Source organism: Amaranthus tricolor, chromosome 12, assembly GCF_026212465.1.
Source record: "Amaranthus tricolor cultivar Red isolate AtriRed21 chromosome 12, ASM2621246v1, whole genome shotgun sequence".
In the NCBI taxonomy this organism is placed as follows: domain Eukaryota; kingdom Viridiplantae; phylum Streptophyta; class Magnoliopsida; order Caryophyllales; family Amaranthaceae; genus Amaranthus; species Amaranthus tricolor.
In genome coordinates, this window is record NC_080058.1 from 10680688 (window position 1) to 10696165 (window position 15478).

At 35.8% G+C, this 15478-nt stretch overlaps 1 protein-coding gene across 1 annotated transcript; it reads left to right on the forward strand.

The window, feature by feature from the left end:
* Nucleotides 1–703: 703 nt before the first annotated feature.
* LOC130828161 (uncharacterized) lies at nt 704–15208 on the forward strand. The gene is made up of 12 exons (XM_057693990.1): nt 704–1086; nt 6579–6689; nt 8049–8135; nt 8304–8357; nt 8443–8588; nt 8688–8838; nt 8921–9058; nt 9648–9719; nt 9806–9879; nt 10019–10160; nt 13686–13764; nt 14771–15208. The coding sequence occupies exons 1-12, from the start codon at nt 940–942 to the stop codon at nt 14866–14868; spliced, it is 1299 nt and encodes a 432-aa protein (XP_057549973.1). The 5' UTR covers nt 704–939; the 3' UTR covers nt 14869–15208.
* Nucleotides 15209–15478: the final 270 nt, after the last annotated feature.

Sequence of the window (15478 nt, forward strand, 5' to 3'; positions counted from 1 at the left end):
TTCACCATCTTTTCCTTATTATTTACTAAAATAATTAATGTATAATCTATTTATTTTGTCTTGTTTTTTTTAATATAGTAATGTATGTAGTGTATATGATTATCTATAAAAAACTATTTCAAAATTATTTTCTTTTCTTAATTTATTACAAAAATATTTTAATGAAAATAAATTTTTTACATAAATACTTAATATGTTATCCGATAATTATTCATTGTAATTAAAAGATACTTCATATCTTAATTGATTGTATATGGTAAAAATTAGTAAATAAGATATAGTTTTAAAATCTTTTGTAACTAATCTATTAAACAAATCTATTTAGAAAGATATTACACGATATGCTAAAAAAATATTTACCTAATAAGTAGATGAAAAGAGTAGGAAAATATTTATTGTGAAGTCGACATATATCCTAATTGTTTCTTCATTAGTATATTGTATAAATTAAATTTGCCTAGATAATTTGCTAGTTTATCAATTATGTGTTCTCATAACTAAAATTCTTAGTTCGCCCGCCCCTACTCACATCAAGTTTGCATCTTCATATTTAGTAATATTTTTTTTATTTATGTCCTCATGGCCCATGGGATCAACTATTTATACAAATTGCCTTATTATTTTTTCTATTATTCTCTCACGACTCAATTCTTCTATGTGAGTAGTCCTTTTCTTTTTTTTTTTTTTTTTTTTTTTACAATTAGCGCATTATTGAATCGGATAATTGATTAGAACAACACGAGGGAATACCACACTTGCACTTGCACTTGCACAACATATTTTTCCCCAAGGAAAATGACAAAAAAACCAGGGACATTTTGGGAAAACAATGGGAAAAGATAACAATAACAATCTAATACTCCATCCTCCAGGGCGAGGAGATCAAATTGGGTTTAGTTGAGTTCGTATTCTTCTCCATTTTCCTACGAACCTAACACGATGATTAGTGTCGAAGAATCCAAGACATTGATTTCCCTGATAAGTTCAGACCAAACATCTTTCAGTGAAGTAATGGCGGATTTTAACTCTAAATTCCCTTCCTATCTCCACTTGAGATTATGCACTGCTCTCGCCACTCTTTTAGAGGTTATTTTTCCTTTCAATTCTTTCTACTTTTGATTTTCTTTACTTGCATAATAATTTAGTATCATTTGAGTTCGATTGAAGTTGTCGATTCGATGATTTGTTCTATAGAGGTTGTTACTTTTGTTGCTGGCATTGATTTGCTTATTTAGGGTTTCTTTAGTGTATATCGATTTGTTGTCGATTTGAGTTGTTTGCAGCTGATATGTGTCTGAAATGTGAATTAAGCAGGTTTTGTACTGCTAGTGTTGGTGAATTTAGTTTTTGTCATTTTTATAATTGGATAAGTTTAGTAGATTGGGGTTAATGGTATATATCGGGAAAACAAAGGTATCACATGTGTAAGAAAATGAATTGCAAGTAAAACTGATTCTAGTTTTATATTTTATGTGACCTAATTAGCTTGTTCATGTGGAAACTTTTGTTTGTTGTTTTTGTTATGTGAGGTTATGCACCGAGAAAGTCCTTAAGACCTTTCCTGATGATGCCCTGCTAGAATTTGATGGACCCTCTTCCCTGAAATGGTGTTGCTCACCCTCTGCCCTGATTCAGAAGGTTCTTGGATATGATCAGATTCACTTGTCTTGGATATGGCCATGAAAGGACCTAACCAGTCATGTAAGCATGGGTCAGGAAGAGATAGCTTCAATTTTAGAGGGATCAACCTTAATTCCCTCTGTGCTAATGATAAATCCAAGGAAACAAATTTCCTTTAATTTAAGGCACACTTCTTTAGTTTTCCACACAACCTTTGTTTCTCAAAACTTCAAAGAGCTACCTAAGGTGATCTAGGTGTTCTTCTGTGCTCTTGTTGTACACAAGGATATCATCTAGGTAGACACCTATGAACTTGTCTAAGAAGGGTCTTAAGATTTCATTCCTTAATCTCATAAATATGTTGGGTGCCCCAGTTAAACCAAAAGGCATCACCAATCACTCATAAAGCCCATACTTTGTCTTGGAAGGTAGTCTTCCATTCATCTTCCTCCTTCATCGTTATTTGATGATAGCCACTCATGAGATATATCTTGCTGAACCACTCAACCTCGCTTAGCTCATCTAGCAAGACATCTAGCCTAGGAATAGGGAATCTGTAATTAATGTTAATGTTATTTATGCTTCTACTATCAGTGCGCATCCTCCAGGTTCGATCTTTCATCTGAACCAATAGGTAAGAACAAGACTCAAGCTCTCCCTTACATACCCTTTATTCATAAGCTCATCAACTTGCCTCTGTAGTTCTTTGGTTTCCTCAGAGTTGGTTCTGTAGGTTGGTTTGTTTTGTAGGGGTGCGCCAGGGACCGAATCTATTTGATATTCTATACCTTTAATAGGTTGGTAACTCAAAGGAAAACACATCTTAGAATTCCTTTGACAATTGAGCAATATAGTAGGGAATATTATGCTCATTAGAATGGACTTCTTTAGAGATTAAAACCAATATTTCTCCCCCTGGCCTAAGCTCCCTACTACGCTCCTTCCTACTGATAAGGCAATAGGTTGTTTAAACTTAAGGGGGGAAATTGCCCTATGGGGTCGAAGGGGAACCAAATCCTTAAGCTTACCTTCATGTCTAAGGGAGTAAACATTAGAAAAACCATCATGCGTGGTGTGAGTACATGCAAACATCCATATCTAACATATCACAAAGGACCTTGTCCTTAAATGAGCCAATGGAAAAGTTCATTAGGCATTGTTTCTTCACAAAATTCCCAGATTTGTCATCAAGCCACTTGAGTTTGTGAAGATGAGGGTGATGTTGTGTGCCTAACCCTAACCTCCTTACCAAGTTTTGGCTCACACAGTTAGTCTCACACCCCCATCAATAATCAGGTCACGAATATTATCTTCAATCTTGCATTTGGTTTGAAATATATTCTCTCTGATCTGATTGTTTAGACTTAGGGGGTGCATGAAAGATCCTCCTAACAAGAAGGTTGTGTTGTGGTAAGATCCTCTATTTGTCCTCTTCATCCGTGTCCTCTCCAATCCACTCCATAGTTCCTAGACTATTGACCACATAGGATCTCTCTAGGCCATCAACCAACTGGGGTAAGGGGGGTACAAGACTTTTTCCTTCCAATCCATAGACACTAACATGGCTCTAGGTCCTTCCCTATGATGAATTTCTTTCCACTCTATCTGTGAGAAAGCCCTAGCATTAGTACAATCATTCTTATAGTGGCCATAACCATGGCACTTGAAGCAAATGACACCTTTCATGGGCACATTAGGCCTATCCTTGGACACTGTCTTGGTTGTGATCGGCTTAGGGGTGAAAGGGTGGTTGGAATTAGAATTCTTGTGAGTCCTGCTATAGTTGTAGGGTTGTGCAGTACCCTTCTTTTGTTGTATTTCTCCTACACTAAGGCACTACTGCAAGGTTGCCTCATAAGTCAAGTTGGGGGTGGCTTTCGATTTTTCCCTAATTTCCCCCTCAATCCTCCTAAGAACCCTCCTATTTTCATTTCCTCTGGCTCATTGATATCACAAAGAACAATGAGTTTCTCCCTTTCTTGAATGTACTCTACCACTGTTTTGGTTCCTTGTTTCAAAATTTTCCACACCATGTATTGTTGTTGTTTAAAGGTAGAGGGCACATACTTTCTCCTCAAGTGTTTCTTGAGTTTATCCCATGTGTCAATCCTATTTCTCTCCTCTCTCCTTCTCTGCTTCTGAATTCCTTGAAGCCAGGTAGCAGCAAACTTAGTCAATTTAAGTACCTTTCACGACTACTCTCCCACTTTATGTAGTCCTTTGGGTTAAGGGACACCCCATCAAAATAAAAAACCTCAACCTTAAGGTTTCTATCCTCAGGTGTTTTATTTTGGCGTCTGATGGGATTTTGTCCAGTGACTTCAAATTGTAGCTGACCCAAGATTTAGGCCAGGTCATTGAGTCTCTCTTGTAAATTCATGGGGTAGGACGTTGGTACACAAGGAACAAAAATAAAGAAAAGGGAAAACGAAACTATAAATAGAAAACAAACAACGAAGATTCAGGGTTTTTAGAACTAGGGTTTATACAACCACAGAAACAAGAATCTAAACCTACACTTAACCTTTACACGAAAACAAATGGATTTAAGGAGAAATTAGACGATTGCTTGATGTTGATGAACTCTATCTACTGAAATTATGGTTTGCAACATACCTTGATTACCTTTCTTGATTCAGAACCCGTTTTACCTTTCTATAGTCTGTGCAGTGATTGATTACCTCTTCACAGTCTATGTTACCTGGAACGCAAAACGGTTCGGGACGTGAGACGGGAACGGGTACGCGGTATGCTACTTAAGGTGACTATGGAACGTTGGGGTACGATTAAGAGTTTTTAAATAAATAAATTCAAAGTCTAATTAAAATCAGAAGTGACAAAATTTAGAAAAGAAAAGAGTATAATTACTTTTTGAAAAATTAAAAAAGAAAAAGGATAGTAAATTAATAGGAGTAATGACATCTAAAAAGTAAAAAGAGTATAATTACTTTTTGAAGTGACAATTACTTTACTTATACTACTATTCCATTTCCATCGTATAAACTTCTACTCCTTATTGCTTCTAATGTAGAAGTGGATATTAAAAATTAATTAAAAATAAATACTTTTGAGTTTTTCCATATGCACATGGGATAAAGAGATTTCCCTTCCCAACACTCCTCTGTAAATTTAAATATCAAAGTCTTCAAATTCCAACAGCTCCAACTTAACAATATGGCAAAATACATAGACATAGGATTTTTCTTCAAGCTTCAGTGTCTGACTGTAAGCGTAATTCATTTTGTATACTTCCAAATTTCTTTGTAATTTGCTTGCTTGATTGTTGGGATTTTTCTTTATTTTTTTTCTGGGTTGAAACTTGAAATCACCAAACCCTTGAAAATCTGAGTGAAGATGATTATGGGTCGCCATGTTTGCCGATTTGGTATGCGTTCCATGGTGTTCCGGTACGCCAACGTCCTGCGTTTGGGGTCGATCGTCCCAGATCGAAAAACGGCCTGTCGTCCTGCGTTCCAGTTAACATAGTTCACAGTAGGTACATGTCTGTGGCTTTGATACCAAATTTGCACCAAGAAAGTCCCCAAGACCTTTCTTGATGATGCCCTGCTAGAATTTGATGGGCCTTTTCCCTGAAATGGTGTTGCACACCCTCTGCCCCGATTCAAAAGGTTCTTGGATTTGATCAGATGCACTATCGAATACAGGACCCATTGGCTTCACTCACCAGTATTCCCTAGCCCTTACACTCTTCAAACAAGGCATCACTCATCTTGTTCTTCGTGGATTCTTGCTGATACGCACCCTTGCTTCACTCACAAATATTGGTGATCATGATAGGACACAACTCATTGTCAGTCCTCTTAGAAGAAACGTTCTTCTTGAAATTACATTGAGTAATCTTATGTCAAAACTGAAAATCAACATTTTACATAGGAGGGACTATTTATAGTTGCTTAAGGAGAAATAACCCTTGCAACGGCTAAAAAAGAAACAACTAAGCCAAATAACTAACTCTAACTTTACAAAGTGTTTAAAAGAATTGATATACTATAAGCAGAATGATTCTTGCACTTGTCTTTGTGGCCTTCCTCTTGGACTTATGCTTGAGTGTTCCAGGAAACACTCAATGGGGGTCTCTGTTTCAATGTGGCCTCATTAGACTCTGAGTCACCCTCCTCAATGGGGGTCTCTGATTCATCCCTGGTTCAATGTGGCTCATTAGACTCGGAGTCACCCTCCTCAATGGGGGTCTATGATTCTTCTAATTCAGTAGCAGCCTTAGCCATGCTGGTGCTGTTGTTAGTTGCTAATGTGGAATTTGGCTTTTTTAGGTTGTTTCTAGGAGGCACAAGCACCTCTAAGCCATAGTCACCTACTGAAGGGGTGTCTTTCCAACCCAATTCAGTGCCACACTTAGGTTTAAGGTCTTGACCCTTCAAAACAGCAACTCCAGTTTCTTCTTCAAGGGATACAATGGTGTCAGTATCCAACCTTGATTCAGGTTATTTATGGTTGGATTGCTTTATGTGAGAATGTTCTCGATTTTGATTGTGCAACAAATAAATGGTTTCTGATATGATCATTTGGAACCTGGAGCGAGTCAGTAGACGACTAGACATCATGCCAATGGTGAACATCTGTTTTTATTTTTGCTAGATTTGAGAACAGGAGGGTAATACGAATTTTTGCTTTGTCATTACTCCTTATACTCGTTAGCTTTGATCGGTGGAATGCAAATCTCTGTCATAAAAAGGGAGGTTCAAGTAATGTTATTTTTGATGAATTGTAGCGGTTAATGGAACTTTTACCAATATAGCGCATTACATGGTGTTTAAAATAGCAATTTTCTGTGAGTAATGGATAATTGTGTGTCTGCTACTTGTGTAGTCATCCATGATCATAAGGATTTTTGAGTGTACTGGGATTGTTTGTGTTGGGTCTGCCTTTCATATATTATTTTGCTCAGGTGAATCTTGGTGGATTTTTTTTTGTTGTAGGATAACCTCATTCTTCTTCCAAATCAACGTCTATGCGCATTTTGTATAATTTATCAGGCATATTCTTCTCAACAAGTTTCAGATAATCCGTTTGTTTCTCTTTTGATCAATGTAAGTATATTTTATTATCTTATTCCCCATTTCCCTTTTAAGTTGATTCTAAATCTAGTTACTTTTGTGTGTTACCTGCATTTGAAAGTCTTAAACGGATGTGGCATTTAACCCATCCTGATCGTGCACTCTTACGTCCTTTAATCGATTGATTCTATTAGTTACTAATATTGGTAGTCTGTTGGATAGAGTTAATCTCTGTTTTTCTTTTTTTTTTTTTGTACATTGGTATGGCTGTTGAATGTGGCTTAGAATGATCTTTTTGCTCCTTATACCCAGTAGAAAGACTTTTCTATCAAGGTGTGATGGGGCTGATAAAACCTTAGAATGAGAGATGATGAAGTGATATAGCTCTTGCTTTTACTAAGTTGCTTAATTTTTTCATATGCAATTATGCACCTTACTTTCTGTGGCCTGGGCCGAAGAGAAGTTGATTGGAACCGTTTCTTTTGACTTTAATACCTAAAATTGTACATTCGAGTTGCATAGCACATGATTCGACGGAAAAATTTACTGTTGAAGTGATATCATATGCACATATTTTGGTGAAGCACCCTTGATAAACAGTTTTCCCCACTGTATAATTGTTAATCTTAAAGAAACATCATTTTGTTATTGAAGCCACCATTAATGATTCTTAAATCTTTTGTGAGAGACATTATCCATTTATTTACCAGTTTGTCTGTTCTTGTTTAGCTGTACAATATAGTCGTGTATGCTTTATTGGTTGGGTTTGAATTGGCATGCGTCAGTACCTTGTATTTGTTATCTTTGCTAATATAACTGATAGCAAAGAGGCCAACTTGACAAGGAACCAGCCTGTGACCTACTGTCCTGTCTGCTTTTTGCGTTGTTTTAGGTCCAGGATTGTGGCATTCTATTCTCTCTAAATTTCTTTTCTTTTTTTCTTTTTCTTCTCTTACATTCTTTTCTTTTTACCGTATTCTGCATCTGGTTCCTTGTGTATCAGTATTTCAGCAGCTTCTGAAACCACCGTACAACATTCTCCCTTTCCAGGTAGATATATTGCTTGACTTGAGGGTTAAGATTGAGATTTTTATTGCATTGTTGTATGGCATAAAAATCTATGTGGCTCAATTAGCTCAAGGGTTGAACACACTGTCATTGAGTGTAATTGATATGTATCTTAAGGATCTAGATCATACAATTGTCTGCCTTTTAGTGGGATATCACCAGTTGACTCTTTTTCAGACTCTACTTGATCTGAATGACTATTAAGTAAGGGCAGCTTTACTCCATAATATTATCTGTGTAGCATGAATTTGCTATGAGTTTCTAGAGTTGACTTTGATCTTCTGTTGCTGCAATGTTATCATCTTTAAAATTTGAATTTCTCAGGCTGCATCTAAGGAAGAAGGTTCTGATTACGAGAGAGCACTGATTATCCAGTTCTTAGGTTCAACTGGCAACGGAAGTAACAAGGAGGTTATGTGTCCATTAATATGTTCTCTTGTTTTATTTCTTGAGTTTCTTTTCCCTGCTACTTAGGTATGAATGTATGAGTGGTAGTATAATGGTGAAAATTTTCTAGTGCTTGGAATCTGGATAATTCCTTAGTAGAGATGGATTGTCATATTGATTTCATTTTTGCAGGTTTTTAAACAATCTGCGTCGGACTATATTAAAGGATTTGATCCTTCATCGATTGTAAGTTTGTTTAGTTGTACTTTCTTATAGGTGTTACTTACTTATGGCTTCTTTTGTTGATGAAAATGTTTATTTGCTCCATCAGACCTTCCCAAGTCGTGAACATTTGCAAGAGCAATTTTGCAGTAAAGCTCATCCAGAGCCATATAACTGCTTGTTTAAGAACGCTTCTGTTATCAATGTGATTCCAGATCCAGATGTCCCACCTCAATGTGATACATCTTCAGAAGAGTATAGCTTTTTGCTTTATCTAGTTTTGCTAACATTTTGAACTGGATATTCATTTTGTTAGGGAAAATGTTTTCTCATCATGGTTTGGGATTTTTCCAGATTTGACTACCAAGCTGGAGCAATGCCCAAAATAGGATCTGGTAACAGAGATGAGACTCTAACTGGGTTATTAGAAAATCTGTCTCTAGAGGGGCTAGAACCTAAGTGGATTAGGCCTCTTCCACCACGGTTTCCTCTTCAAGATGGAGAGGTTAGACCCTATATCAGTTTATCGACTTAGTGAGAGTACTGTTTCTTTTGTTGTTGACTTAAGCTCTTTAAGTTTTTTACAGCTGGTTTGGCTCAACCCTGACAATAATCATGAGCTTTTATGGGATTATGGCATGTGCGCGGATACAAGTAGAGGAGCGGCAGTGAGAGATTTAATATCAAAGGCTTTGAAAGGACCACTTGCTCCTGCGCAACAAGAGGTGCTTGACTATAACTGAATTATGATGGTGATAAATGTTGTACAATTCAAGTTTGGGATTACTTTTTGTTTTCTTAACCAGTAAATTTATCATATTGTTCTACGGTCATTCTGAAATGTAATTTGATGTATAGATTTAACATTGTACTGAATTCAAATTCATCTAAATACTAAAGAAATGAGACTCAAATTAGTAGTTGAACTACTTGATTCTTCTGTATTGTTCCCAATGACCCGCCTTTTGGTTGTCATGTGTTGTACAATTGAAGCTGATACAGTAAGCCACAAAGATTAGGTTGCCTTTTGTTTAAAAAATTAGTTTATTGATACATACAATATGGAAACTGTTCTGATATTGTTACGTCTCTAAGTTTATGCTTTTTTACTGTGTTTTTTTTCTTAGTTTTTTCTCATTGATGGTTCTACGAGATGTAATTAGGGAAGCACTTTGAGGCATGTTTTAAATGCCTGTGAAGCCTAAAGTTCATATTTTTTTTGTGTAATCGTCTTTTTGGGTTTGTTTGACTAGTTTTTAGGGACTTTATCTTTTCTGTGATCCTTGACTCATTTTGTCTCGTTCCTTCCATTAGCAAGTTCTAGTGGAGTTAGCAAATGATCCTAAGCTGGTGTATCACTGTGGATTGACTCCAAGAAAGCTTCCGGTATATATTAATGATATGCTTTTTGTGTTTTCTGTGCAATTTTTGTTATCTTAATATTAAATGGGAGCCTGTATTTTGCTTTTCAGGAGTTGGTGGAAAACAATCCTCTCATTGCAGTTGAAGTTCTTATCAAGTTGATGAATTCACCCGAAATTTCAGAGTTTGTTTTCTAAATCTATTATAGTCTTTACCTTAATAACTGCTTTCTTCATACACATCTGGTTCAGTACCAAATTTGTTCTCTCCAAAATTCTCTCTTTTGACCTCTTATATATCTTTTCCTTATTGGTGCAATGCAGCTATTTCACTGTTCTCGTCAATATGGATATGAGTCTCCATTCCATGGAAGTTGTCAACAGACTTACAACAGCTGTGAACCTTCCCACAAAATTTGTACATATGTACATAACAAACTGCATATCCTCTTGTGAAAATATTAAGGTTCAATCCCTTCACCTTCATTCTCATGTTTGTTTTATTTTTTCAATGAACATTTTAAGTTATGTTCAAATACTCGAAATTCAAATGCTGGACTGATTTTTTAAAACAGTTAATTCTGATTTTAAAGAAACAGAGGTTGGAGGTTTCTAAAATTAGGGGTTTTGGGAACCGTAAGGGGTAGCTTCATTGGTTGAGCTCTTGGATTGTATTCTAGAGGTCTCATGTTCGAGTCCCTTTAGGGCCACTAGAGGTTTTTGTGGTTGTTAACTTTAGGGTCCCTGGAATTAGTTGGTAGGCACAACCTGGCGCAGATGCCTAGATTATAAAAAAAAAAAAAAAAAAAAGTGTTTTGAGGGGAAAGGCAAAAGCTTATCGTGGATTTGTGATGGCGGATGGATGGAGGAATGTATTGGGATGAATTAACGAAGAGAAAATAATAAAGGTTCAGTCATCGGATAGAAATCGATTGATGACCCGATTATCTAAGGTTAAGGTTCTGGATTGTGTCGGGCATAAGAATGGTTCAGGATTCAACCTTTGACGATTATGGATGATGAAGGACGTATGGTGGGAGGTTAAATGCATAATGCATGCATAAGGTCGCATTGAATCACATCTCTTTGCTATGAAGGTTTTCAAACAAAAATGAGCTGATATTTCCGGCGTTCTAAAGTTGTAAAAAATTGAATTTTGGCCGCATCAAGGGAGATCTCACACTTTTAGTCGAAGGAGTTGGGATAACCGCATCACTCCCATTACCCATCACAATCCCATTATTTCGATCACAATAGTTACCGCACTTTTGCATTGAGGTTAAATGGGTTTGATTTGGCATGAGGCCAAGAAGGGAAAGTAAGAGATGGACTTTTATGTGGGTCTTGGATTGACTTATGGATGGAACGGTTAAAGGAAGATGATGATCTTTTAGAGTTGAGCATAGACGATGGGATAAAGGGGTTTATGTTTTGTAGTTGTGAATCGTGAAAGAGGAACGATGTAGGATGGAGATGGATTTTGTGTTTAAGGTTTTCTTTTTGAGGAGAGAAAGAGTGAAGGGACAATGATAAGGATGGACGAATTTTAGTGAGCGGTAGATTTAGACTAAAACTCCTATAGAGATAATGATCACGGAATCAAATTTCTGAGAACATATTCAATTAGGATTTGGAAAGAATGGGCAATATGTGTTTACTCTGTCCTAAAAGAGTATTTGGAAGATAAAAGGCAAGACAAATTAAAGTCTCAAAGGTTTGTCAATGATATGTTTATCCCATGCTGCCAAGTGCCAAATGGATTGTATATCATACAAACTGATCTAAGTTCGAATTTAAAAATTAAAAACAAAAATATGAAATTAAATTTTGCGTCTAAAATTTAATCTAAAATCTAAACATGCAATTTGAAAGTAAAAGTGGCGCCACATGTTCCTCCTCTTTGAACAGTTTAAAACGCTTCGAATTCTCCTTAAAGATAGCCTTGTGAATATTATGTTGAATTTGAGAATAGGTGTTTGATTTCTTAAAAATAGGTTTGTTAAACTCCTTGAATTTGAACTCCAATTGACTTGTTTTGATTGGTCATTTAGATGATTTGGCCATCCAACATTTGACTCTTTCTCATGCTCTTACTTTCATGCATAGAAGTTGCTCTTAGATGTTTTGAATATAAACTTCAAAACTTGCACCAAATTGGACGAAAAATTGGAATTTTCAGATTTAGCTTGAGAAAGACCGAAACTTATGAACCGTAGATGAGTCTTTGGGATTCGTCATGTAGGATCCCCTCCTTAGCTTCATTCACAGACTTGGAATTCAACTAAAAAGGCTTTCTTTCGTTTGATTTTCGTGTGGATTTATAAGCATAGCCCATTTCATGCTTCTTGGGATGAGTTGGATATTGAGCCCTGAATTATATTATAGATTCAAAACAATACTCTCTCATTAATTCCTAAGAATCAAAAGAGTTTTGAAAAAAGAAAGCTCTAAAGAACATGGAAATTGGCGAAAGAGCCTTATTTAAAATGCAAATGGATATTATTAAGGAAAGTGAAACAACATGACTCTAAATGGAAACAAATAATTGAAATCTACTCTCTACGATTAAAACAACTTAGTTTAATGCGAATCAAAAACAGTGGGCTCCATGCTCATTGGTGAACTCTCGGGGAGCTGAACTCTATTGCAGCAACTTAGGAAGTTCATGATTGATGGATTATGATCTTCATCAAGATTATATTCATAGTTAGAACTTGGTATGTTTAGTTGTCCCGTGAACATGGTGAGTGAGGCTATAAACACTAGGGTGTCTCTTTGCAATCCTAAAAAGTGATGACAATAAGCCTTATTATAATAAAGGGTATATATATCTCATGTTTTTTTTAGTTGTGGACATGCAACTTTAGCTTCCGAGTGTGATCTCATTTCACATGTAATTTTCAGTGTTTTGTTTTATTTTTTGGTTGGATTAGGTGGATCTTGTAAATCTGAACCCCCCCACCCAAAATCTTGCATATGTGGAACCCATTATATGACATTGGTTTAATGGAATGTTGTATCAGGTGGACCTTGGTTATGCATATTAAGGTTGTGTATTTTCTACTGATGTTCTGATACATGTCTTTTCAAACACCCTTGTCCTTTCCAAACCTTGAATTAATGATAAAATGTACAAGTGGCTTGATACCTGTCTGGTTTTTGGTATTTGGGGTTTGCGTTGATTCTCCTCGTGCTTGCCTTACGTATTAGGACCATGGTGTCCTGAAACTTGATTGGTTTTCTGGGCTAGCTTGTTGAGGATCTGCTCAATCATGGGGCCTATTTGGTCATGGGTGCTGTCCTGCAGAGGTAGCAGCTATGACCATTTGCACATAGTTAGGCATATAGATCTTGTTGGATTTTTAATGCATTTGTGGGCCAGTTGAAGGTAGTTGTTTAACCTGAGAAGACTTCTATGGTCTGAAATTGTCTTTCTAAGCTTGCATGGAAATGGTCACATTTAATATGTACTATTTTAGAAGGTCTAATGTGCATCCAAAATTAATGATTGGGGTTTAGTGTTTATTACTGTCCCTTATTTTTCTTCACATTTTCCTTTTTGGCTGTTGAAAAAATTTTCACACTAGTATTTATTTTCCGAGTTTAAAGCATTTTAAATAACATCACATTTTACTCTTCTCTCATAACATAATTTTTTATTTTTTACTTTTCTCCATTCCAACACTCTTTCTCACCCCTCACCCCTCACCCCTTCTCTTTCTCCATCCACTCAGTTTGTAATTGTAATGTAATTTTATCTCTTTGTCTCGTTGCCAATACGTCAATACAATTGACTTATAGAGAGAACTTGTATCAATGTTCCATACAAGGGCATTATGTGCCTCTCACTATAATATGACTTTCTTTGTACAATTAAGTAGCTCGTGTTTTGTTATTAGGGATGGAAGGGAAAGAGGTGATTGCAATGTTCTTATTATAGTTTTTGTTAATTTATTAATTGAACATCTGAAGTTTGCTATATGTTGTGCAGGACAAATATATGCAGAACAGGCTTGTCAGACTTGTATGTGTCTTCTTACAGAGCTTAATTCGTAATAAGATCATCAATGGTTTGTTCATTTTTCTCACTGTAGCTTTGTACATTCTGAAAAATGTTTGTTGATCAGTTTGTTCTCACACTAAATAATTTTATGATTACATTTGTATATGTTGCCAGTGTACATATTTTACTCATTTGTCTTTACCTCATCTAACTCTTGCATAGAATAGGATCTGATAGAGGTGTGATGACTTACAAGCTTTGGCCTAAAATTTGGGAGTTTATTTTAGTAGGGGCCTTGATGCACAAACCGGTGTATATAATGGAAAATCATGTCATTACACGGGGAAACTGAATCTTGATAGTTGATAGTTAACCTTATGGCAGTAATTGTTTGCTTAACCTGTAAATATGTGAAACATGCTACTCTGATACGTTTTTTCCGTTATAATAAGTGAATTTTATGTGCTCAATGCATGTACCCCTCACTCATGAGGCCAGGATCCATTCCCTTTTGCTTTTTGATCTTGGAAGTTCTTAAAGACTTTTCTTTTCTGTTCGGACTATTGTCTTGATCTTTGTTTGTCGGTTGGTAGAGGGAGAAGGCTGCTTTGTGAATGCTTTTTATTCCATACAATTGTACATTTGATGAAATTGCATCTATATACCATGCTGGAAATTATTTGTGTACAAACCTTTGATTCCATACCGTATTCCTGTTATAATTTCTTTGATTCCATCCTGTATTTTTGTTATGACCTTCACATTTGATTTGGATGGAAATAAAAGTGTGTATCTTGTCTTGTTAAATAAAGAAAAACATGGATGGAAAAAAGGCAAACGATGAAGAGAGGAGAAGAATTAACATTTAAATTGATCACCTCTACTTGACTAGCAAGTATCAAGTATTTCGTGGGAGGAGGGTGATGAAGAAAGTGGAAAAACTTCCTGGATCTTTAGGATATACAGTTAAAGTCCTTGTACTTCGAAGAGGAATGTTAAATAGAATATCTCAATTTATAGAAAGAGGGGTGCAAATATTGATACTTTCCCGTTTGATTTTTTTTTATTTGCAGTTCAAGATCTCTTTATCGAAGTTCAGGCCTTCTGCATTGAGTTCTCACGAATAAGAGAAGCTGCTGGTTTGTTTAGGCTACTCAAAACTTTAGAATGATTCACAGACGATCAAGCAGAGTAATGCCTGTCACTTAGTTCATCTTCGCCATCATTCCTAATTTTGTTTGATCATTCTTGTATATAATGACATTGCTCCTCAAATCTCAATTATAGAGTTTCTTAGGTCTTTGTACTTGTTCTTCTGATAAGACAAAATATCATTTACGTAAAGAGATTAGAGAGGGGCAAATGTACTTCAATCTTGTCTTCCTTGGGTTTATATTGAAAAATTGGTACAATTCTCGCTTATTAGTTTTTTTCTGACCACTTCTTCCTCTGTGAAGTTTGAAATGACATTATTGCAATTAAGATTTTGACATGGATTGCTGGATTTTGAATGTATTTGTTCCTTCTTATTCGCTCGATCCTTTTTTGTCGCTATGACACGAGTGCGAATTTAATGGTTATACTGTTTTTTGGTTGTTCCTAAATCCTAAGTTTTACTTAAAGATGGGTGATCAAATCGATAATTCTAGGTTAACTTAAAAATGAGCTTATCATATCCCAATTTCTACTACCACATTTTAATTTTATCATGTCTCATAACACAAGATGGAAGCAATTTTGTAATTTTTTTCCCACGTGGAATTGGTGCCAAAACTTAATTT

Excerpts from the sequence above, each read along its gene's own strand:
- LOC130828161 (XM_057693990.1), top strand. The coding sequence starts at position 940 with ATGATTAGTGTCGAAGAATCCAAGACATTGATTTCCCTGATAAGTTCA. Across the intron at positions 6,690-8,048 it reads TTGTTTCTCTTTTGATCAAT|GCTGCATCTAAGGAAGAAGG; the intron begins GTAAGTATATTT and ends TGAATTTCTCAG. Across the intron at positions 8,358-8,442 it reads GATTTGATCCTTCATCGATT|ACCTTCCCAAGTCGTGAACA; the intron begins GTAAGTTTGTTT and ends TTGCTCCATCAG.